The sequence below is a fragment of the Ambystoma mexicanum genome, chromosome 4q (assembly GCF_040938575.1).
Source record: "Ambystoma mexicanum isolate Mex_15411 chromosome 4q, UKY_AmexF1_1, whole genome shotgun sequence".
Taxonomy (NCBI): domain Eukaryota; kingdom Metazoa; phylum Chordata; class Amphibia; order Caudata; family Ambystomatidae; genus Ambystoma; species Ambystoma mexicanum.
Window position 1 is genome coordinate 1,296,436,708 of NC_090928.1, and position 26,636 is coordinate 1,296,463,343.

At 46.9% G+C, this 26,636-nt stretch overlaps 1 protein-coding gene across 1 annotated transcript in view; it reads left to right on the plus strand.

Moving 5' to 3' along the window:
- LOC138467389 (uncharacterized) overlaps window positions 1–26,636 on the plus strand; it is a 623,308-nt gene that overhangs the window by 567,100 nt on the left and 29,572 nt on the right. The window contains 1 exon segment of the mRNA XM_069607343.1: window positions 23,700–23,891. Coding sequence (XP_069463444.1) covers window positions 23,700–23,891 — 192 coding nt within the window.

The following is a 26,636-nucleotide window of genomic DNA, read 5'->3' on the forward strand; positions in this document are numbered from 1 at the left end:
ATTCATACTCACTAATGGGACCTTGCTCAATACTCGCTACTTTATGATATATGATATATATGATATATGATATGATATATGATATATATGATATATGATATGGTATTTGTAACGCGCCTATACACAAGTGTTTCAAGGCGCGACGAGGCAGGGGGGGAGGGAAACAAGGGGAAGACGGACAAACGATCCTACTAGGCCAGGTGTCATTCAGATCGCGCAAGTGCAGAGGTAAGGGGAAAAGGAGAAAGTGCAGGGGGAGGAGGTGGGGGGAAAAGTGCAGAACAAGGTAAGTGGCGTAAAAAAAAAAATAATAAATGATAAATAATAAATAAAAAGGGCCAGCTGGTGGCAAGTGCGAGGTAAGTGCAGAGCAAGTGCTGGGTAGGGGGCTGTAGGGATACAGTGACAGTCCCAAAGTGCAGGGGGAGCCAGGGGGGCAGTGCAAGTGGAGAGTGGCTGGGCCCTGGACCGAGGTCGCTGAGAGTGGCCCAGATGCAGGTGAGTGCAGAATTCAGTGGGGAGTTAAGCAGGTCTAGCAGGGGAGAGGGAGAGAGAAAGCAGAAGCGAAGAGGAAGGTTTTGAGGTGCTTCCGGAACCGGAGATGGTTCTCCTCAAGTTTCAGGGAGGCAGGCAGGCTGTTCCAGAGGGAGGCCCCTGCTGCGGAGAGAGATCTACCCCCAGCACGTTGCTTCGAGAAGCGGCTGACCATGAGGGAGTTAGAGATGGATGAGCGAAGGGCTCGTGAAGGAAGATATTTAGGAAGAGAGAGTTGAAGGTATTTAGGCCCCAGGCCCCAGAAGGCCTTGTGGACAATGCAGAGGGTTTTGAACTTAATCCTCGCAGCCACTGGGAGCCAGTGAAGAGATTTCAGTCCTGGAGAGATGCGGTCCCTGGGCTTGAGGCCAAGGACAAGTCTCGCAGTTCTGTTCTGGATAAGTTGCAGAGGGCGGAGAGTGGAGGCAGGGAGATTAAGATAGAGGCTGTTACAGTAGTCCAGCCTTGAGAGAACCAGGGCTCGGGAGACAGTGAGCTTCTGGGGGAAGGAGAGGAAGGGAAGAATACCTCTGAGGAGGTGCAGCTGGTAGTGTGATTTCTTAGAGACATCAGATATATGAGGAGAGAAGGAGAGTGTGGAGTCGAAGATGACCCCGAGGTTTTTAGCCTTGCAGGTAGGGGCAGGAAGGGGGCCAAGGGAGGCCGGCCAGAGAGCTGCAGGGAAGGAGGGAGTGGGTGCGCCGATGAGTAGAATCTCAGTCTTACTGGCGTTAAGGCAGAGGTCATTGGCGGCACACCATTCCTGGATAGCAGACAGACAGTCGGAGATGAGGGAAGGAGAGGAGGAGGCCGAGGGTAGCCTGAAAATGAGCTGGGTATCGTCCGCATAGCACTGGAAGTGGGGGCAGAGGGCGGCGATGCGGTGGGCAAGGAGTGCCAGATACTGGTTGAAAAGCCAGGGAGAGAGATTGGATCCCTGGGGGACACCACAGGTGGAGAAAAAGATGTCAGAGAGGAAGGGGCCCATTTGGACCTGGGAGGGTCGACCAGAGAGGAAAGAGGTCAGCCATGCCAGAGCCTGACCAGTGATACCCAGGTTATCACGGAGACGGTTGAGCAGGATGGCATGGTTGACAGTGTCAAAGGCAGAGGAGAGATCGAGCAGAATGAGAACACAGGGAGTGTTGGAATCGAGGTTCAGGAGCAGGTCCTCACGGATGTTCAGGAGAGCAGTTTCCGTGCTTCTGGCCGCTCTGAAGCCGGATTGATGGTCATGAAGATTACCAACAGATTCAGCATGGAGGTTAAGCTGGGAGATGGCCAGTTTCTCCAGGAGCTTGCCCAGGAAGGGAGTAATGGAGATTGGGCGATAGTTGGCCGGGCAGGAGGGGTCGGAAGAGGGTTTCTTGAGGAGGGGGTGCACTTTCAACTCGTCAGCATGATCAGATTCCTCCTGTTCAGATGAGTCACTGGCAGTCTCAAGAGACAGTCTGCTACGGAGGTAGGTAACAAACGCAAAATGTATGCCCTCGACGATCCAGTAACCATTTTGAAATCCTAGGGGAACCCTTGCTCCACCCCACACTAGCCATAATCTGCACTAACGGCTTGTGATCCGATCTTACCACAAAATGTAAAATTTCACAATACACCACCAATACCTCTCTCTCAACAACAGAGTAATTTCCTTCCGTACCCCTCAAATGCTGGGAGGCAAATGCCACTACATGTTCCGCCCCTTTCCATCGGTCTGGGTCAACGAAGCCCCTAGACCTAAGATGCTGGCCTCTACAGTGAGAAATGTTTTACTGTTAGATGAAAATGTCCCCAGTGAGGGTGCATTGGCAATGCTTTCTTTCATTTTATCAAAAGCAACCCCACACTCATCAGACCATATGTACCTCACACCCTTTTTAAGCAACAACCTGAGAGGTGTCGACAAAATTGCAAAATGTTCTACAAACGTATGATGATAATCCTGAAATACCCAGGAAGGAGCATAATTGTTCTTTGTCATTGGGCTCTGTGGCCAACCTAATCGCTTCAACTAAACTGTGTTTTGGAACAATCTCAGCAGCGCAAATAAAATGCCCCAAGTACTCCACAGTTTGTACACCAATTCTGCGTTTTGCACCCTCAAGAACTTTCTCCATAACCTGCTGAATTTTATAGGGCAGACGTCACCCAAACCGGAGCAAGAGGTGGCACCGCTGTCCCAAACTGAGAACAAGCCAAGCAATGTCCAACAATGTGTTATGGGTACTCCGTAGTGGCAAGAGAGGTCCATTGGATGAGTTGTATGTCAACAGGAAGAAATTAACAATGAAAGTAGACTGTGCCTCCCCTTGGACCATTGTCTCTGGGGAGACCTTTACAAATGTCATTGGTGCAAGAGTACAGGATCTCATGGAGCATGACATCCATCCTCATGGGTATTGTGCAGTTGAGATAGAGATGTTGGGAAAGTTCCAAGCCGCAATAGAGTACAAGGGTCGCAGTTGTACTGCAGAAGTGTTTGTAGCAAAAAGGGGATCATCCCTTCTTGGATGGGATGAACACGCAAATCTTGGCATTCTCATCCAAGCAACTTCAAAGGAACTTGTGTCGATTGCAGAAGTTCAAGATGGATGGGCTAATGAGTTTCCAGAAGTTTTCTCATTGTATTAAAAAAAGGAAAAATGTGCCGTAGATCCCAACTGCGACAGCGCAACGGTAAACAGTGTTATCCCACCTCGTATAGTCCCTTGACTAATTGGCCACATCTGAAACTACCCCGGCCCTCTAACCATGTGGTCGTCTACTCCATCACTTTGGTTCCCTACTACTTGATTGGCCGGTTACGTGATGTCTTACCCTCCCCATAGTCGCATGGCATGCACCTGGTCATTCACATTAGCTCAGCGGATATTCTTGAGGTAAAATTGGCCCTTTACAATAAATAAGAGCTTCTCTTAATCCCAGACACACAGACGCCCCCATCATACCTCCCCATCGCAGAACATTTTCACTCCTTGCTCCCCCTTCTTGGCTTCCCCTCCTGGGAGTTCCTCCTAGGCCTCTTGGAGACCCCACTAATAGGCCACATTCTGAAGGATTTAGGGGATCTTGTTTGTGAACATCGGGCAGTTCAGAAGGTACAGTCATTATTTTTGGGAGTGCTAGGGCCCTATATCTAGACCGGACCTTTGGCAGCTAGAAACCTCTGCCCCGGCTCCTATGGGTTTGTCCTTCAGGGACGAGCGCAGCCCTGTCCGTGCTCTGCCATCCACATTCCTCTCCGGTTTCGCAGGCCTGCAACACGAGACGATTGTATTTTATGCGTTCGGCCTGTTTACCTCTACGCTTGCTTTTCCCTGCTGGGTCTTGGGATGAGAAAGTGATTCGGCCCTCATTGCTATGTTATGCTGCTAGTTCCGCCATGACCTGCGGCAAACTAGGCCTTGCTCTAAGTATGGCGGTACTGCAGTAATTCCCGCGCTGGGCACCAGAGCCTATGTTTGCATTGGTATGCACTACATTTCACTTATTATACTCTAATATCACTCATGCCCTATACTGGGGCCTACCTAGGTTTCCATGACGATTGGAAAACACTACATTTGTTATTCCCACGTTTAGTTTAGTTTATTATTTATAGAGCGCACCCAACCCCCAGGTATCTGGGCGCTTGATCATATATCAATGTGATACAATTACAGAAATAGTAAATTACAAGGGACATAAGACTGGGTTACAGGTGGTCAAGTGTAAAGGCAAGAACAACAGACAAGTGAAAGTACAACATACAGATTTAAATATAACGAAATTAGAGTGACTGCGGTTTGGTAGTGTAACCATTGGTCAGATGTACAAAGAGGTAGTAGTAACTAACGTAGCAGATGACACGATAGTTGAGTACAGAAATCATAACGCAGATGTGGGTCTAGGATAGTTGAATCCACTGGTGTAGTTGGGCAAAGAACCATTCCTTTACTTTTGAACTGAAAGACCAGAAGGAAGGTTCGGCTCTAATAGCTGGTGGGAGGGAGTTCCAGCATTTGGCTGCAAGTACTGGGAAGCTTAAACATTGCATGCCTCACTGCCCTCCAGTTGCGTGGGTACAGTTCCTCATGCATTGTTATAAATAGTTTGCGGGGGACACTGGACCTGTACGTGCATCCCAACACAGTGCTTCTGTCCAACAACACCAAAACCACTATGACGTAGAGGCAGCGAGAAGACTATTATTATCCGCAGGCATACCTGGTCCCAGAGAGAGTGAGGTCACAGAGCTGTGCACCGACGAAGTTGACAAGACGGAGAACCAGAGTGAACCCAGCCATCTGCAGGCCCCGGTGTTGTTCCTTTTATAGAGTCAAAGGTAACGGGGGGAGAGGGAGAATGGGAGAACTGGGAGGCCATCTGGGAATCTTTATATAGCACTTGTCCCAGTGAAATTGATGTGACATTGAAGTTAAAGGCGATGGAATGGAGCTGCATTAATGCGAGAGAGGATTTCACAAATAATCCTACATGAAAGGGGTACCAATATCTTGAGAAGAGGGGAAAGCAATCCCCAAGCCAGGAGATACAGAGTGGAGAATATTAAAGTGAGGCTTGCATGAATATAGAGAAGTCAAGTGAACCACTTGAGGGAAAAGAGACTCTGAGTCAGTAACCCGAGGAAACTGGGAATTTTAAAACGTTAAGTTACCAAGCCCAAGAGCGGATCATCTGAGCAGCGATAAGAAGAAAGGGACCAATAGGGGGTATTGAAAAAGTATCCCTACAGTGGAAGGAAGACCTTGTGGAAGAGTGGCAAGAACTGGTACAGGAAGTGGTAAACAGCTATTTAAGAATATCCTACTAACAACGAATCCTGAAGAAAAGGAGAGATGTTGCCATAATATAATCGGGAGGAGGGAGACCTTCTCCTGATCTTCTTTAGGTTGGTTAAAAAAGTGGTGGTGTCAGGTAGAACTAGTTCTTAAATAGTGCTCTTATTCTTTTCAGACATAGTCTGTGTTACTGATGCCCCCCTTAATTTATTTGGCAATGGTTGACCTTTTGCTCCCACTACTGCAACAGCCTCACTTCTCATACAACCAATGCTAAGCTCTCAAAGACTCAGCCAAAACCATAGGCCTGAGAAAGTGCTCCATCACGCAAGCCCACACCATCCAGAAGACATCAGACTCTCTCACCTCCACTCCAATCACACCCCGTTGCACAATCTAGCAAAGCGCCTTCACATGCCACCCACGGACCCAAGATCCATCACAACCACTCTACCAATAAAACAAATCCCTGCTGAATTGTGCGCTGGTCAATGCATGCCCTCTAACTGCCCACGCCTTACACATCTGTGACCTCCTGACAACCCACAACTTAGACGCACTTGCCATCACAGAAACGTGGCTCCACGAAGCCTGAGGCCCATCACTACTTCTAGCCATCCTCCAGGCTACACAATATATTGCAAAGACAGATCAAACGCCAGAGGAGGAGGAGTAGCTCTACTGACCAAAGACTCCCTCTCCATAAGGGCCACTGACATCTCCCTAAAGAAAAACGGAGACATCCTCTCACTCAAACTCACCACCTCTCCCATCAGCACTACCACCATTCACATCAGCTACCGCCCACCATGCCCTACACTCACAATCAAAGGAAATCTTCTCCACTTCTTTGTTGACAATATTAAGACCACTTCAGAAATCATCATCATTGGCGACCTCAACCTAAGCCTCAACAACCCCTCCAACCTTGCAGCCACTGCTATATCAAACTCCCTGAAAGCACTAAACTTGCAACAAATGATTAATGATCCTATACACTCAAAGGGCTGCACCCTGGACTGGATCACGTCCCTCAACTGCCAAATCACCATCAAAGCTAACTCCCCATCCCCTTGGACAGACCACCACATCATTAACTTCACCATCTCTCACCACAAACAAATCAAAACCTCCACTCATATTCTACCCCATCCCTAACCCGTAGCTCACGCAAGCTCACCAACAACCGTATCTTGCCATTACTGCCTTACTAACACTGGAGCCCTCCCACGTAAAGTACCCAAACCTCTTGGCTTATCTGTACACGTCTATCTTTACATCGGCAGTAGACACCGTTGCTCCACCCTTACACAATGAACGGCCAAACCCGTGAGACAACCAAACTCATGGTACACCCCCGCCCTAAATGATCTTAGAGGTAAAGAACAAACGGCTGAATCATGCTGGAAAAAGAAGCCCTGAGACACCTCCAAACTGGAGTTCATATCCACCTCCAAAACCTACAAACTAGCCATCATCTCTGCCAAATCTACCACATTCAACCTAGAATAGCCAATGCAAAATCAGATTCAAAAGGAATTTTTTTCTATCCTCATAGAGCTTGAAACACCCTCCACACCTCCATCCCTAATCAAGGACAAAGCCTGGTGCTTGAACATCCGAAATGCAATGAACAATGAACTTGACACACTACAAAAGAAAATCCATGCACAACTAGCCACCTGCCCACCCCCTGCAGCTCATTCCCCTCCCACCGTGACCTTGCCATAATTTCACTTCTGGCCAGTCCCGGAACCTGAAATCCATGCCATTCTAAAAAGTCTTAAACCATCCAAGTGTAAAGGCGATGTATGCCCAGCCACCATCATCAAGGGCTGCACCTACTCCCAGGCACCCCTCATCACTGCCTTCATCAATGCCTCCTTTACCACAGGTATAGTGCCCACTAGCCTTAAAGATGTCTGGGTTCCCCCACTCCTGGAAAAGCCTTCATTAGACCCCACATTCCCTAGCGACTACCGGCCTATCGCCACAGTACCCTTCCTTCTCAAAATCATAGATAGAGCAGCCTAACTACAGATCCAAAAATACCTGGAAACTGATCACATTCTAGGAATGTGCCAATCCAGCTTCCACCCAGGCCATGGAACAGAATCCGTGCTCCTTGACTTAAAAAATCAAATCGATTAACTCAGAGACATGGGGAAGCCTGCCCTCCTACTCTTCCTTGATCTATCAGCAGCATTTGACCTGGTAGATCACAAAATCCTCTGGCATCACCTCACCACCTCAGCCACCTTCTCTGAAGAACCACAGCATGAATCACTTCCTTCCTAAAAGGTATGGTCATGAAAGTGTTCTCCGACAATGCCTGCACCTATCCTTTGCGCGGTCTCTAGGGAAGGCATGGTATTAAGACAGACACCACAGTACCACAGTTCAAGGGTGTTTATTGAACCTCAGCTACAACCATCAAATAATAAAGAAGACAGTCCTAGTTGAGTCTTGTCAACATAAAAGGGCCTATACTAAAAATCCTTACCACTAATTACAAATAGTGTGGGATAAATGTTCACAAATGATAAGGTGGGATGTTTACGGCGGTGGCCTCCCTTCCCCACGTTTTCAGCACAGGACAAGGCGGTTCACTCGAGCATAGCACACTCTCAGACTTCTTCGGCACAAGGACACAGTTCCATTACCAACATCAGGACCTTCTGGGCCCAAGTATCTTAAGTTATCAAAGTCTCTTGATTCAGAGGGCCTGATGTACCAAAACAAACAAAAAGTTCCTTTACAAATACTCAAGCCAGGTGAGTCACTCTTCACCCTGGATCCCCCTCAGCCAGGCTCAGATCCTTTTTATGCCACAATCTTTAGTTTGGATCCCCTTCTTCCGGGCTTAGATCCTCTTCTCCAATGCTTATAGAATAACTTTTTTTTTATTATTCATTTGTATTTGGTTTATAAAAAAAACCTTTACAAAGCAAAACACAGTTGAACATTGTCTGACACTAATATTACAAAATATAAAAGAAAACTTTTTTTAAAATAAAGAACAAGAAAAACACACGACACATAAGTAACATCTTTTTTCCCGTAAACATTCACATACTCCCTAATCGTTAAATATTCAGCCTGAAAATTTACTAATTCTTTATCCCTTACTGTTTTCACTTTTAATTTTTACCCGTTAGACACTTTACTTGAATGGATAACTATTAGTCCACAGTCTTTTACCTTACCAGGAAATCTGCAACCTCTACCTTAACGGGAAGGCTACTAACAATGGGGTTAAGCCTTTTTGTACGCATTGATGTTGTCATTATTTTTAAAATACACAGTATTGACAGTCACCTACCGAGTTTTACTCTAGTTTACCGAAATCTTTTAAAAATTCCAACACTCTCAACTTCAGTGACATTGAGTCCCCGTGCAACAACGTTAAACAGACTTGATCTCTCACGACCCAATCAGTGTTTACACACTCCAAAATAATGCAGCCCTTTAGGCAAGAGCATCGGACATACTACTAATAAATGAAGTGATGATTCGGTTTTGCCGGAGTATTTGCAATATCTGCATACACCTTTATCTCCTTCCTCTTGGTTGCGGATGAACTTAATTTCATTCGCATACAACACATTTAATCTGAATCTCATGAAGCCCATTTTCAACTTTGTACTAGGGAATTTGCAGAGATATGATTCCATCTCACCTGGAATTTTTTTTAGATGATCGCACTTGAGCATAGATTCTTGACTCTGAGATCATCAACCTATTTCATTCCCAATCCATATCCTTTGTTGTTTTTTTTTTTACCTTATTAGGATTAGTTTTCATTACTTCCATGGAGAGGCCCAGTATTCCCAGGATGATTCCACACTCTTCCCTTAAATTCTTCATAATCCCTGCTGTATCCTGCTGTATCGTTGGTTCCTAGCAGTTGATAAAGGGACCCATCATATGACGTCTCACATTTGCTTAATAGACACAGGGCCTCATTACGACCCTGGCGGATTTTTTCCGCCATCGGCGGACTTTTCCGCCATGGCGCAAAGTCCCTTTACGCCATGGCGGATGGCGGACTTACCGCCCCATTCCGAGGTCGGCGGGGCGGTAAGTCCCCATTGACCCATTTACCCTTCCCCATTCCCATTTCGGCCCCATAGGGCTCAATGGGAGTGGGGAAGGTGTTAATTACGCCACCGTACACTACGGTGGCGTAATTAACACCGAGGTCCCATAGCGCCATGGATTTTTACGCCCGCAAAAAGCGGGCGGAAAAGTGACCATGGCGCTCTGGGAACTCGTAGTTGGCGGTAAGGGGTCGGCGCAGCTAACGCTGGCGCAAACCCCTTACCGCCAGGGTCCTAATGAGGCCCACAGTTTATTCCATTCTACTAGACTGGCGATTGATTGCAACCCAATCTCACACCTAATAATCTATACCGGCACACATTTGGGGATAAAGAACAGGATGGCCCTCCATATCATGCTTTCAATGGCTCTGAATTCTCCTTCTAATTCTTTGGGCCAGAATTCTAACCCGTAACCGATCGTTCGTAGGACTTTACTTTTGTAGAATTCTCTACAGGAGTGAGCAAAACATTTCCAAACTTATGATCAATTCGGCGCATTTGTATCAAAAGACCCTTTGCTTTTGTTTTTAGATGATTCAAATGGAATGGCTTCCTGAATTTTGCAACAATAAAATATCCCAAGAATTGAAAGTTCTCCTTTTCGGGCAAGACAGTATTCTTCCAAGTCCACTTCAGTTTACACAATCCCTTCTGTTTGCTATTCTGATTATGACCATCTTGGAGGGATTGATCTTAAGTTCTATTGCTGCCATATACTTTCCAAATGCCACTATTAAACTTTATAGACCTACCGGTGTGGTGTCTATAAGCACAAAGTCATCGGCGTATGAAGCCCAATTTACTTTTAGTGCACCCATTTTGGGTGATACAAGAGTGGTATTTCCCAGTGTCTGTCCTACGTCAACCACGTAAAGATTATATAGGGTAGGCCCCAGGATACACCCTTGCCTTATCCCTCTTATGGTATTACACTCCCTTGACAGAAGGCCTTGGGAATTTAGTCTAATCTGTACCTTGGATTTATTATGCAAGAATATAACCATACTCAGTAACCCCTTAGGGATTCCATATTGTTACAGTTTTTTCCATAAACGGTTCCTATTTACCAGGTCAAAGGCCTTACTCGGATCCATTGACGCTACATATATTTCAGGATTTCTAGCTGACCACGCAGAATTTTGCAAACAACTCGCCCGAAAACCCCTGCAGTCCGTCCCACATCTCTTTTTAAAACCTAGTTGTCTGTAGTCCAATATTTTATTTCTTCACAGACCATTTATTTATATTATCTAACACCATTGAGGCGAAAAATGTTGAGTCTGCGTCCATAATTGCTATTATTCTATAATTTGAGGGTAATAGTCTGGAGCCCTTCTTACATATAGGGACCATTTATGATTTCCTCCAGGACTCGGGTATCTTGTGTGTATCCAATATGTCCCCAAATTGAATCCGTAGGCTCTTGGCCCAGAGACCTGGATTTTGTTTTAAAATACTGTTAATTTGTTAGGTCCTGCAGCCCTTGACGTATTAGCCACTTTAATTTTTGCCTCAATGTTTTCTACAGAAGTATCCAAATGCCACCCTAAGTCTGTGTCTTTAATACAGTATTTAAGGTCTTTACTTTTTAAATTCTCTATTATGTTTTGTGTCCAGAACTCCTCAGCCATGGGATTGCTCATTACTAACCCATTTTTCTCCTCTGTTTCATTCATTAAGTCCCAAAACACCCTCGAGTTTTTCCCTTTTATACTTTCAAGCATTCTTTACTCATCCATCTGAAAGAGTCCAGCATGCTCATGCTTCAGCCAGTCTGTATGTCTTTGTTTTAGGAGCCTGATGGTTTCTCTTTTGTTGAGTCCCTTCTCCTGCGATTTCAATATTTTTCTTATCTCCCTCTGGAGCACGTTTTTTCGTTCTTTAACCTCTATTTTGAAAACATGTCTACTCCTTTTTTCTTATTAACTCTTTTTTACTCCCCTGTAATATCAATTCATTGAACTTTGGTTCAAGATATTCAGGCAGTCCCTTGAAAGAATATCTGTCCACCTTGACTTCAGTGTACTTTTCAATAACATAATAGAGTTCAATTTCTTAATTTTCTTATCAGACCACCTTACACGGTTTCCACTGTTGTTCACATTTAGATCTCTCAGATTCATAACCCCCTCTTCAGAGCTATTCTCCCAGTCCAATTCCATGCGTAATTGGGAGTGATCACTGACCCCTGTTTGCTTAATCTCGTATGTCCTTATCCTCCCAAATAAGTTATTGGTCGATCTCAGAATAGATACCTCTTGCAGCCCATGTGGGGCTATCATGAAGACGCAACAACCCCCAATTCTCTGCAGAATTCAGACACACCCCTCCTTCTAGTCTCTTCCTCCTAATCCTTGTTACTTGTATATTATCAGTCACAAGACACTCCATTCTATCTGGATCACCTATGTTGCAGCTAGCGTTCAGATCTCCTGCAAGGATGACATCCCCGCCTTCATGCAAGTCGAACCATTCTTCCAGTTTCTGGTATTTGCCAAACAGGTTCTCCAACAAGAGATCAAACATCCTATAAACGTTTATCAACAAGATGGCCCCAATTCCAGTCACCCCTTTTACATTAACACCCAGACCAAGAATGGTATAATTGATTCTCCATTCTTCTCTTCTTTCTAACTCCTTGCCCATCTTTACTGCTGTAGTAACACCTCCCTTAGGCCTCTCCTTAAACTCCTGCACCGCACATATATTAACAGAATTATAACCATCCCATGTTAGCTTCGATATTGATTTGATTTGATTGATTTATTTATAGAGCGCTTTACACCAAGGCGTATTGCCCATGTCTATTGTAGAAACAGTACACCATTGGCTTTTAATTGTTCACATACTTTGGAGTTTCCAAGTAAATGCTTTTCCCCCCCTGGAGTTCCAGCTTAAAATTGTCAGTGAATTTCTTTTCTACTAAAGCAGTTGACTCAAAGATTTTAGTTGAGCAATTGAGTCTTTAGCGTCAGTGCTAACCACCTCCAATTTGGATCCTCTACTCTGTTTCGTCCTCCACTCATCTCTATTCACACTCTCCTTCTCTTTGTGATCCCACTCCTCTCTCTCCTTCCATACCTCCTGTTTATAGCTCTCGCTATTAAAGACCACAATATCATATCCATATTTTTGTAAGCTTGTTGCTTCCTTCATTTACATGCTCCTTACCAAAGGTGAACACATTATCAATCATACATAATTGTACCTCTGGGGATGTATAAAGTTCACTAGTTGGATATCTGCTGAGGTGATCAGTCTGAGTGCTGGAATTTCCTCAAAAAATGCCAAGACACCCTTCCTGTGTAACGAGTTAGCCCCCCCCCCACTACACCTTCATCGAATACAAAATCAAACTTGGTGCCTCTGGTTGTTTTGGCAGTCTTCATTTCAGTAGCTTTGTGTCACTCCCTCTTCCCTCTTTTTGTCGGTTTTCCTGCATTGTCCATTCCATTCCTGTTTTCCCTTTTCCATTACTCCCTTCCTCCTCCTCCCCATCTCCTTTCCCATTAACTCTTCCCCTTGCTTCTCCCTCCCTTCTGCCGCCTTCATCTTTTTCCCTTGTAGATCTCCCACATGTTTTTCTTTCAATGTGTCTCTAGCTATATTTCTCACATCTTCTTCAGAGAGCATATCTTGCTCTCCCCCTCTAATCCCTTTTGCTCCTCCATCTCACCCCTTTCACTTTGTATTTTTGACTCAACCATTCCCCTACTGGAATCAACTATTGTGTACCTAAACTTGGAACTTCTTCGACTTCCCATTGTGTGATAAATATTTGGATATACCTTCAGGCACAAGGCCCACCTTTGGTCCCCTAATGTGTTTTTCAATATGGTTTACAAACACTGGTATACTTAATGGCTCTCTCTTGGCTTTTACAGTGTTTGTTCTTTTCAACTTGTTTTGGTACAATTCTCTTCTGGCTTTGGCAATAGTTGTTTGTTCAACTGATTGCCCTCTCTTGTTGCTGGTCTTTAATCTGACTCACATGCATACAATCACACCCTTCTCCAGCATGGGGTCTGGCATGGATTAACATGCTCATGAATATTCCCAGTCATCGGGCTTGGAATCCTTGGTAAAAGAAAAACATTTTCACTTTCACTTACAAACTGTATTTCTCCCATAAACCAATCGCTGTCCTCTGGGTCATACTGCCCCCAGCCAATGACAGTCCTCTCCCTATTTATATTATTATTATTTATATAGCGCTTTAGATTAAGGCGCTATATAAATAACACATCATTATCCCTAAGCCCCTCATCTGGCAGCCATCTTCAGATTTTTACTGCACGCTTCATTTCTGGGAGGCCTCGAGTTTGCTCTGCAAGCTACTTCTATGTTTTTCTACAGGAAAAAGGTTCAATTTTTGTTCCAAAAGAGCCTGTGTGCTCTTCTCGCCATCTGCCGACAGCGGGGATCCGTTGTCAGTGAAGATCAGCGCCCCTCAAGGGCAAAGATCTTAAAAGATTCCATGAAGAAAGAAGGAATATCCCTCTTCAACTCCTACACCAAGTGCGGGTTTTGAAATGTGTTTGTGGAGGACAAGCACCTGCAATGCCTCTACAGCCGGCATTCGGACCACAAGGAAGGATATTGCGAGATATGCCGCAAAATTTCCAAGACGACGATGAAGAACAGGCACAGTCGACTGGTGGTGTGGCTGAACGGCAAGGCCTCTGCCCAGATGAGGGGTATGCCTCACCCAAGGCTCGTCGCTCTGCGTTGCAGGCTTCTCAGTCCTGTGAGGGCGCTGTTATGTGGGAAAGATGAGGAGCCACACACAGACTGGATTAACAGGGGTGTCTCTCTATTAGTTTTGCTCAACAGAGACCAGGTGAGCTGCTTTCTACAGGGACCCCCTCCCCCCCCAGCCAGTCTCACACTCAACTGACTCTGCTGGAACCTTCACGGCAAGACTCCAGGTTCTTGCTGACAGAAACTATGTACATCATTGGGCGACGCAAGACACCTTACATAACTAATCAAGAGCATGCAAGCACTATGCAAGAGCCCTCCTAACACCTCACTTCCTTACCCCAAACTATACACAAATATACAGTATGAATGAAGATGTCTTCAACAAAACAACTGTCCAGAATGAACATGTGATTGTAAAGACTCTGGATAGAACAGCAAAAATGTGTAAAACAGTACCACAACAATCAGGTGGGGGAACCCTTACACCACAACTCACTCCAACTCTCACCCTTCCCCCTACTCTCTTCACAGGCACACCATTCCCATGCATTACCACCACTCTCTCCTTGTTCCAAATCCCCCCCCCCCCCCTGACCAGAATGGAGCAAACCCAGATCCTTAACCACCTCCTTGGGCTCTGAAAACACAATTACCCTTTCTGACTTTCACTGACAAACTCAACTAAATCATCTCCCCCGGCCTCTTTAAAAAATCTGTGCAATCATTTACCTTGTCATACCATTCCTTGGACTTGCGTCCACTAGCTAGAAGTTTCTCTCTCACACCTTCCACCACCACACGTCCGTAGCTTGATCTGCCCATCTGTCATGGATGTATCACTTTAAAGAATACATGTGATGAGGGCAGGTTCCTGGTCTTGAGAATCAAGAACCGGCTCTAGTAGAACGACAAGATCAAAATATAGACCTTCCAATTGATGACACCCTATGACTGTTAATAAGCACAATCCGAGGGAGGAATCAATGGAGAGGGCGTGGAGAGCAAAAATACGCCAACCTGCGAGAAAAAATAAGGAATGCTTCAAAATAGGAACCAAGAATATTGTCCTCTCAGTGTATTAAGTATGAGTAGCACTAACCTGTTGGCGTAGATAGATGAGGACAAGTCCGACACTGAAACCACCAAATAATCCAAAATTAGGAAACAACGACAGGGAAGGAATGTTAGTAAGGGAAACTAATCCCGAACGGCACGAGGGCCGCGCTAGTGACGGGTTGGTGCAATCCTGGATATCGTCCATGAAGTCCAATGCACATGTAATCCTGGGAATCAGAGGGAGTGAATGGTAAGAACTGGTCGGTGCTAGTAACTGCTTCCCTTAGATAGTACACAAAATAATAATGATTAATAAACCCTACACTTCATAGGTTACAAACAAAAAGAGTACAGCTCGTAGGGTTGAAAGTGAGCTAACTGGTGCAACCGCTGTGTCTGTACGTATAAGGTAATGTCTGTAAGATTTGCTGTGTAGCGCGACGTTATACCAAAGACTGAGGACCTCGCCATATGAGGCACTTCAGGAAAAGAATCTGAATGATGCTGAGTCAATGATCTGGAGTGTCAATGACTCAGGGAGCCGCCACGTAAGGCACTTTAGGAAAATAACATCTTGCGGGAACGCAGACTTCGAGGAAACAATAGATGATACAGAGCCGGCAAACTGATGTGGACACCAGATAGTGGAAAGACTCATGGCCGGAACAGAAAACAAAAAAGGGACCGCTGAGGTCCGAAACAGTAAGGCCGCAAATAGAATCCAGGAACACTGTTTAAGAAAACTGTGAAAACGAAGATCCAGAATGTAGCTTCAATGAGCAAACTGGCGTAGTAACCCAATCAGAAGCAGCGAATGAATTTCGCAACGCTGGTAAATACGTAGCTCCGAGATCATGTGATAGATTCCGATCACGTGATACTAACGGCGTGTATAGAGAAAGTGCTGCTTTCCTGGTAATACATCATACAATCTCCACTTAGTATAGAACGGTCTAGCTGTTCTATTAGTGAAACGTGTCCCACAAAGGTGAGGAGCAATGGGAACAGGTACAACAGAGGTGCCAGGATTGACCCCATCCAAACCGGGCACAAAGGTGTATTGGGCTTCCTGCCACGTAACAATTCAAATGGATATACCCCTGTTACTGCGTGTGGGGAAAGTCTATATTGGAATATTCTTCCCTCACTGCTCGCACCCAGTCTCCCCCAGTAGCCACCGCAATCCTGATCACCTCCATAAGTGTGCTGTTGAAACATTCAACACACCCATTGCCTTGTGGGTGATAAAAAGAAGTCGTAACTTGCTCCACACCATGCTTCTCCAAAAACTCCTTAAATTCCCTTGAGACTAATTGTGCACCATTGTCCGACAGACCTCTACGGGGAAAACTTCTCATCAAAATACAGGTTCCAAAAACCTTATAATGCTCCTACTGGTCACCTCCTTTAAAACACAAACCTCTGGCCACTCAGATAGGAGATCACTCACCACCAAAAGATATGTATCTCTGGGTCCCTTCCTATTAAACAGACCCAACAAGTCCAAAGCAATCTCATCCAAAGGTGATTTTGGACTCTCTCTAACCACCATGGGAATCTTATGAACCCTGAGACCCTTAACACCTTCTTGACAGTCTGTACAATTCTTAACCAACTCCTCCACAGCCTTGTCAGTCACAGGTGTCATGCCTGTGCCACTGGCGCACTCATTGGGAACCATCATGGACTATTTGGAACTCATTTATCTTCATAATACTCTTTGAACAACCCCTATTCACACTTTGGTCCTTAATTTCCATTTGCACGACTTTGGTACTTTCTTATTTAATTCAGCTAACTACATGTACCATAATGCACTTTGCTACAGTTATCCATTCCTGGCTATTCCCATTCATCAGTATTGGAACGACAATCCCCAGAAGCCCGAGCGATCAGTGTTGCTTCCACCTTCTCAGGACCAGGGAGGGAGGAGGCAGATTGCCTTCAGGTGTGCTGCTCCAGGTGCTGCCAATTAGCCTGCCTCAGTACAGGGCAGGGCTGTATTTAAGCAGCTGCCTGCAGGAGCTCAGTCTCTTGCATTAAGAGTTCTCCCAGCACCTTTTTGCTTTGAGCCACGAATTGTATGCTGTTCCTGTTGCCGAATAATCCTGCTTCCGATCCAATGCCTCGCTGCCCTGCTCCTCTGGGCTCCTGCCTCGCCGTCCTGCTCCTCTGGGCTCCCTGCCTTGCAGCCTGCTGCACTCCTCTGCCTGCAGCCCTGGTCCTCTGGGCTCCCTGCCTCGCTGCCCTGCTCCTCTGGGCTCCCTGCCTTGCAGCCTGTTACACTCCTCTGCCAGCAGCCCTGGTCCTCTGGGCTCCCTGCCTCTCTGCCCTGCTCCTCCGGGCTCGCTCCTTGCTGCCCTGCTCCTCTGGGCTCTCTGTCTGCAGCTTACTACAGCTCTCTGTCCTGCTCCTCTGGACCTACTACGGTCCTCTGCAGTCCACAACAGTCTGCCTGCACCTTGTGCCATCCGTTACTGCAGCCCTGCTTCCTTGTTTGCAACCCCCTGTTCTTGATCACTGTCCTTCTCTTCCTTGAGTCTTTGGTCCTCCCTTAAATTATCCATTTCAGTTATACTGTTTCTGTACAGACACCCACAGCTGTTGTTCCCAGCCATGAGCATACAGAGTGGGCTCCTATAATAGCAATCGGTGCAGAAGGCTGGAGTTTCCAAAGGTCCGTGGAACACTCTTTCCCATTTCTGCATACACCCCAAGAGAGAATCCAGTTTGTTTGTACTTTTGTATTCTCTGCCCTTTTTTTTCACAGCTACTGTTACCTATTCTTCTTTCTTGTTGAGCTTCCTGCTGTGTGTGCTTATTTGTCACCTTACATCAGCATAGCCACCCAAAACCTACCTGGGTGCCCGGTGCCACTCTTGACAGAGTGCCATCCTTGACAACAGGCCACCAAAAGTCAGCCCTTATCAGACCTTTTGGTTTTTGCCAATCCCAAATGTCCACAATGCGCTAGATCCATAACCATGCCTCATTTTCTCTGGCAACACCAATCTGGGCCCCCTACACAAATACTTATCACTAACACAAAGTTAATTCTTCACTCTCCTGTGTCCTCTGGTCCTCTCATCACCAACCTCTGTAAAACATCTACTCACCAAATCCATCACTGATTGGTACACCAAATCCTCAGCACATGCTACATCCCACTCCACCTTTTTTATACACTAAAAATCTCACCAACATCTTCATTGTCATTTTCGACCTCGAGAGTGCACCCGCAACCACAACCACACTGTTATTACCCTGAACATGGTCCTGGCAGAATTTCAGCCCCTGCAGGCCACTCACCCACTTCATTATTCTCCTTGACACCCCTTCCAATCCTCCTTTGGAAAAAATGCTAATGAGAGGTTTATGTCCGTTCTTATGATGAAATCACGACCCCATAGGGACATTTTAAACTTTTCTAAAGTCCACACACACGCCAAAGCTAATTTTTGCACTACTGAGTACCTCACCCATGCTTCTTTTAATGTTCTTGACGCAATAGTGTGCACCAAGACCACAATTGCTGGCATCCACATAAACTAAGGTCCTCCTACCCTCCACACACAAAAATGGATAATACTGGAGTATTTATGATTGCTCACTTAACATCCTCAAACGCTTTAGCACATGCACCATTCCACTCGAAACCACCCCTTTTCTGGTAAGCCTCCTCATGTTCTGTGTCCTGTCCGACAACTTCTCAATAAATTTGCAACAGAACTCCACCAGGAATGAGGAAACACCAGCCTTGCTTTTGGGACACACCATCTGCCTGATAGCCTCTACTGTATCATATTTCGGCTTCACCCCCTCCGGCAAGATCTCATCCCCCAAATACACCACCTTGCGTGCCTTGAAGGTACACTTCTCTTTGGCAATGGTGAGACCTGCCTCACCCAAGATTTCCAACACTCTCCTCACCATCATGCTCTTCCTCATTCTGCCTGCAAATCAAAGCATCATCCTGATAGAACAACACTCTCTTCTCATTAACCAACAACCTCTACAAAACATTTTGAAATACACTGGCCGCAGAAACAAGCCCAAAAGGCATCCTGCGGCACCTAAACGGACCAACAGGTGTAATAAACGCTGTGAGATCCACTGAATTTTCATGCAGCTCAATATGGTTATAGGCCGATCTGAGGTCTAGAATAGAATACACCTGAGCACCAGAGGCCTTTGGGCCATGCACGCTATACAAATAAAGAAACACAAATACAAATCCCAGTCAATAAAACATCAATCCCGGGGTGAGGAAACTTCTCTGCCACCACCATACTATTTAAATGTCTCAGATCTATACAGATTCTCACAGTGCCATTAGGTTTCTCACGACAACAATTGGACTAATCCATTCCGAAAGTCTGAATCTTTTCTATAACACCTTCAGTCTCCATTCTGATTAACTCTTCCTCTACATCCTTGCATAGAGCCAAAGGTACCATACGTTACTTGGCTACTTTCGTTTGAGCTTTCCGCTTGAGTCTGATATGATGCACAAAGCCCTTGAAACACCCCTAATCTTTTCTCGAAGACTTTCTGCCCAACCTCTGATGATCTTGTTCCTATGGCCCCAATTTTACTCTCCTCTAATGCTAACAGCAGTCCCCCAGCAGCGTTGATGGATTTGAAGGGTTTATTTTTTTATCCTGCTAAGAGTGAGACCCTTTTTTCCCACTCTTAGACAGATTGCTAGTGTGTGTTTTAGGCTATCTTGTGTGCTTCTGGTCTATGGGGTTTTCTCACCCTCATAGGAATCATCTTTTTTAACATGTGTGGTACACAGCACCCTCCATGCCGTACCACAGGGGTGTCGTAGCTACCCCCAAACATAGACTCCATACACTGGGACTGACTTCTGTCTCCCAGGGCATAGCCGGTAAGATAGCTCAGCGGGTTGAGCGCTCGCTGCTGCGATCTGAGCGTGATCTGCAGGTCGCAGGTTCGAATCCCGGCACGGCCAACTCAGCCTTTCATCCTTCCGAGGTCGATAAATGAGTACCAATTTCGGTTGGGTGATATTGTATGTAAATATGTGCTCTGTAAAGCGCTTTGGATTAAGGCGCTATATAAATAACACATCATTATCATTATTAAAGTCCCCATTGACTTTACTAGTCAATTCTTATGAACTAAACCAGTACAAATCATCTTACTATGGAAGTACTGGGAAGGGTTAATAGTTTTTCCCTAACGTTCATTTTCGAGGGGGTACCGTACAGTCCCTCCCTCAAAAGTTTCTGGCTGGTGGCAGTGATTACTACCATAAATATTCTACCGCAAATATTTCCCTATGGGATTTTCCCATTGTTCGAGGCTACCACTTTTACTGACAGCCTCTAACATACCACCTCCGGTAGGTTTTTATTGCCAGAACTTTGATAATATTTCTTTCTCGTGTGTTTCTGTATAATCCTAACCCAGGTCAGGGATCCTTTGTTCGTCCTTTTGGCGGGCTTCTACACGGAAGTCCTCCTCTCGGCGCCACTGAGTCTGGGGTAGACAGAATGTGTGGGAGGGGGACTAGGCACCCTGCCCAGGGTTGCCTACGCAACCCAAGTCACACTCTGCCCCAATAGGCTGGGGGGGTTCTCCGGCCAGGAGAGCCACCCCACTGTGTGGGTGACAGCTAGGCTTTATGAATGGGGGTCTTGCTGCATAAAATCAGGGTCCTGAGGTCTGGAGGACAAGACGTCGCCACTGGAACTAAGAAACCGAAGAGGAGAGAAGCTGAAGACATCTGCAACGACTGAACCACTGGTGAAGCCCTGCTGCAGACCCTCACCACTTTTCTCCAACGACTTGAGAAGATCTTCCTCGGAAAGAGTCTTCTTCCCTTGAGCTGGTGGGGCCAACCAGTTCAACAATCACCTTCCTCGACCTGCCTTGGTCGAATCGCCAGTGCCAAGCACCAGGAGACCGGATAGCCAGGCACCCGTCCACCCGCACCGCGATTTAAAGGAGCGTACCTTTTATTCGTTTGGCAGCACCGTGGCTGGTTTCATCCCTGGGCAGTGCAGTAACTTGAAACTTCCTCCACGACGAGAGCCTCTCCTCCTCTGCTGGATCTCCCGAACTGCAGGAACTGCCAGGAACTACCGCCACTGCAGGAGCCTCTTCTCCTTTAAAGGTGCATTGTTCCGCCAGGCCTCCCGTTTCGTTGGGTTTCACTAAAGGTGTTTTAAAACCTTTACTTACCTACTGGGTTGGACGCCCCTCTCGTCTAACATTGTCTTTCACCCTCTGCAACCACCTTTTCGAATCGTTAAACAAAGACTTGACTGCAGCTACTAGAACATTTTGATCCTGGGCACATTGCCTTGTACCATTTACACTGGCACAGGCCTATTGACTCTGGCTAAATCTGTTACACCTGCCTTCTCTAGATTGATTCTCACCTAGAAATGTGTTGGTGCACCTAACTCTTATAACCACCTTTTCCTTCCCTCTTTTTAAACTTGTGAAGTGCCATTTTGCTCCGGTTTCACCTCAGTATTGCATATGCTAAAGTACTGCCTTGCCTAACTTGTTCACAATCTACTTGGGAAGTGTTGCTTGTGTGTTTAAGAGTCTAAGCCTGTATAACTTGTCCTTTCCCTCCCTTTTGAGAAATTGATAGAGTGCCAATTCTGCTTGGTTTTCACTGTGCCGATTTGCTCAGTTTTCACTCTTACTCAAACTTGTCTGCAATTTAAATAGGGAGTTGTGTATACTTTTCTTGACTGATTTAACTTGCTTTAATAATAGTGATTTGTGTATGAACATCAGAGTGTGTAAAATAAATATATATATTCTTTTTGATACCAAGCTTTGGTTAGTGTTTCCTTGTTCCATAGTACTGTAGTCCTAATGTGTAAACCCTGAATACTGCTCATCTCCCTCTTGAGATAAGTCTGACTGCTTAGCCACAGCTACCAACTAAATCTTTGTGGTACAGACTGATACCAAAGGGGATTTTCTTGCATATACCTGTAGTCTTAATCTTCTGTAGTGCTCCCTAAGGGAACTGAACAGGATTCTGCCTAACAAGGGTTGCAGATACAGACCCAAGTGCAGGGTTTGCCAGGAGGCAGTGTAGGTGTGTGGCTGGGAGGGCAGGGAACTGGGCCCGAAATTGGGGTGTAACCAGGTGCCTGGTGCCAAAGCAGACAGATTATCAGGGGAGATGAAGATCAAAGGCAAAAGCAAAGAGGAAGGTCTTGAGGTATAGATTATCGCGTTAGTATGATGTTCTCCTGCACCTCATAGTGCTTGTCCAGTTTGGCCATCGTCCTCTTGGACACCCTAGCATCTTCTAACCCTGCCGGTTCCGGAAGCTTCTTTAATATATCCTGGCCAGCGGCACCTAAACAATGGTACAGTAGTGCCTCCTTCCTTTCATTAGAGTAGTTGGTCCCAAACATAGCCAAGACATACTTGGAGAAACCATCCCTCCAATCAGCCCAACGCAATCTAGGTATACCAGGAGTAGGTCGAAAGAACACTGGGCCAAGCACATTAGCCATGGTGTGCCACTGAATGGTGGTCTTGTTCTGGTGTGTCAATGAATGGGTGTCTTCCTCTATCTATTCTTTTTTTTTTTTGTTGTTTATTTTGAAGACCCACCCTCTTTCTGTTCACTCTGGAGCCAAGCTTGACTCCCTTGCTGTGTTTATTTTAATAGACTAACTTTTCTTCTTCAATGTTTCCAAACTTGCTCATAAATGTGTTCCTACTCCTTGAAAACTCTCACTTTCAATTAGGGTATCTGATCGCTTCCAGCTTTCCTCGTGTTTAACTGAAGGCAATACTGTTTTTCACTGTGCATAATTATCTTTTCGCAAAGCTTCAGAGGCCGTAATGTTAGCAAAGTCTCACGAACGGCTTCTTTGCTGGCAACATATGCAATGCACTTGTTGCGGGTTACCTTGGTAACTTAACTTAACAGTCGCGCTCTGCAAGGAAATCGCAACGGATCCCTCAGTCTCCCAGCCAAGCCAAGTCTCACCTGTGACTTCTGGTAAGAGCTCTCTTCCGCTGGGTTCTGGCACTATCTCCTCTCCGGCCTATTTTCTTGTCTTGCCGGGGGTCGCTGTCACTCCTTGCCTTCCTTCCTTTTTGACAGTTTTCTCGTTGCCACAATTTTATGTGGGAAGGATGAGGAGCCACACGCAGACTGGATTAACAGAAGCGTCTCTTTATTAGTTGTGCTCACCAGAGACCAGGTGAGCTGCCTTATACAGCGACTTCCAGCCAGTTTCACACTCAACTGACTGCTGGAACCTGGAACCTTCACGGCAAGACTCCAGTTTCCAGCTGACAGAAACGGTGTACTTCATTGGGTGACACGAGACACCTTACATAACTAATCAAGAGGATGCAAGCACTATGCAAGAGTCCTAACAGGCGCCTCATCCGTGGGGGCCCAAGATAAGGCCAAGCACTGCAAGTCCGGGTCCACTGGGGTAGCCGCAGAAGCGGGTCCCACGGCAGACAGGGTATGCTCGACATCGCCCTCTGCCTCCATTGCCAGCCAGCAATCAAGCTCCTCCTCGAAGAGGAAGTTGTCCAAGCTGCTAAGCTGCGGGAGAAGCCTGAGAAGCCACAGTCGGGGGAGAATGCAGAGCTGCCCAAGAAGGCCCAGGTGGCACAGGAAAAGTCTTTGTCGATGATAGAGCTGGTGGCAGCTCCTCTCTCGAAAGCTAAAGGGGCTTACCCTGAGAAGGTAAACCCCACGGCATGCGTGATGCCGCCATAGTGACTTTGACAAGGTCTGCCGGCACGCTGAAGAAGGGGACACCGTCTCAGAACCTGGTTCCAGCCAATCAGAACCTGGTTCCAGCCAATCAGAACCTGGTTCCAGCCCCTCAGGGTCGTAAAAAAAGGGGGTTTGTCAAGGAGGCCCGGATCAGTCCCAGGCCATGGCCCAAGCCATGAGAATTTCATCCACGGACGACGAGGACTTGAATCCCTACACAAGGACATGGAAGGGGAGGACAACGGCGACTATGGCGCGACGACGGCGGCGCAGGGCCTAGTGTTCCGATCACGCCAGTTCCACTGAGGGATGTGTCTCTAGACATCCTATAAATCCTCCACACCTTAGTGTCGGAGATCCAGAAGAGGATGCCACAAGGGCCTGTTGCAATGGTTCCTCAGGCCCCCGACCAACCGCCGATGAAGAAAAGAAAGCGCCATCCGATGCCCCATTTTAACCTCCACATCTGGGTCGGGTACCATCTCCCCCAGCATACCCAGACACAGGTACAGGGACGGATACAGCCACAATGACTGACAATGATATTGTCAGAGCGGGCAGCGGGTCCCTGCAGCCTAAGGCGTCCCCTCCAGACGAGGTGGGATTGTTCCACTCTATGATCGCCAAAGCCCCAGTGCTGTTCCAGCCTGTGCCCGAAGAAACCAGGAAGGATGGTTTCCTGTAGCAGCGGCGCAAGGCCAAGAGGAAGACAATCATGGAAGTGCCTCTCCTGGACGACGTGTGGGAGGAGGGCCTAGCCCTCATGAAGAGCCCTTGCACGGCTCCAGCCAAGCGGGGTAGGCTGGAGAAGAAGTACCAAGTACCGGATCCGCACCCAGGGGCCTGAGGTTGCAACTATCGCTGGATTTGGTGGTTTCAGCGACGGCAAGCAAGCAGTCAGCTAACCTGTCCTCGTCATCTTCAGTCCCTCCAGACAGCGAGGGTAAGAAGTTGGATGCCATGGGGAGGAAAGTGATTTACACCCCTGCATCCACCATCAATACGGCAACGCACTGGTGATACTAGCCAGGTACGACAGGGAGCTGTGGTACACGCTGGGTCTGATTCTGGAGTTCCTCCAAGACGACAAGAGATGGAGGTGATCGCCCTCTTCCAGGTGGGAGAGGTAGCGCTGGATCATGCCATCACAATGGCACTGGACGTTGCCGATGCAGGGTTCCGGCAGATGGGGAACGGTGTCTGCCTTTGTCGCCAAGGCTGGATGAAGTCCATAAAACTCTGCCAGGAAGTACAATTGAAGGTACTGGACATGCATTTCGACAGAGATTACTTTTTCGGGAAGGTCGTGGACAAGTCCCTGCAGGCCATCAAGGTGGATACTGAGACAGCTCGTGCCCTGGGCACCCTCCAGCACCGCTCTTCCTTTCGTTCCTCCAGAGGAAAGCCGGGCAGGTCTTTGAAATGTTTCTCCTCCTCGTACCATCAGCCTTCCAGATCCACGACCCAGGAAGCCCACAGAGGCCGTTCTCAGACCGAGGGGGGAGGAGGACAGCGTCCTCGTCGCCAGGCGTACAGGGTGCTGAACAAAGCCTGAACCGGCCAAGATGTCAGGCGCCCAGCCGCTCACCCCGGTGTGAGGCCGGTTGATGAGGTTTGTCAGCGAGTGGGAAAAGATCACCACTGGCAGATGGGTGATGGACGCTCTCGCCCACGTTCATACCCTGGAATTGCAGCACGGGTATCCACGGATCCCACTGGTTGCCCGCCAGGAGCAGCACGCACCTCAGCTCTTGGAAGAAGTACGGCCCATGCTACGAAAAGGGGCGATAGAGCTGGCTCCCCAGCGACTCCGGGGCTCCCGAGAATACTCCAGATACTTCTTGGTAAGAAAGAAGGGGCTGGAGGCTGGAGGCCCATTTTAGACCTGCAACATCTGAACAAGTACCTCAATACTCAGAAATTCAGAAAGTTACGTTGCAGCACGTGCTCGGCCAACTGGAAAGAAAAATGTTGCTGGACCTGGAGGACGCCTACTTCCACGTTCCCATTCACATGAAACACCGAAAGTTTCTACGCTTCATAGTGCAGGGACAGCACTATCAGTTCAAGGCCCTACCCTTTGGCGTGAAGTCGGCCCCCAGAGTGTTCACGAAGTGCCTGCCACAGGTGGCGGCCCATGGGAGATACGCGGGATTCACGTTTACCCGTACCTCGACGACTGCCTCATCCGAGCCAGTTCGCGAGAGTCGGCCGTCGGACACACACATATGGTCGTCAATGAGCTGGCGGATCTAGGATTTTCCATCAACTATCCAAAGTCCTGCTTGACACCATCGCAGAAAGTGCTGTTCCTGGGGGCCAGACTCGATACAGTGTCCTGCCTCGCTTCACCCTTGGAGGCGATGCTAGTTGCCATTTGTTAGGAAATATTTCATTTTATATGTAATTTTCCCTCCAGTTGTACACCCCCAAACTTTTGCTGACTTTGCCAGGGCAACACAGTCTTCTGCTGCATTCCACTGGGCTTTCGCTCACTTTTTATGGGGAAACCGACATGCCCTTAAGACAGTCTGTACTGGGAGACTTTGTTTCCCTTACTCCTTTTCCCATGTTGCAACTTTTCTTCAACATGTAACAAGTGCACAATGTACCTTACAGTACAGTGCACTTGGATCTCTTAGTCAATTCCAAAGACCCTAGATTCTCTCTTAGGACTTTTTTGGAGATGTGCAGATGTGTCATGGACAGGAA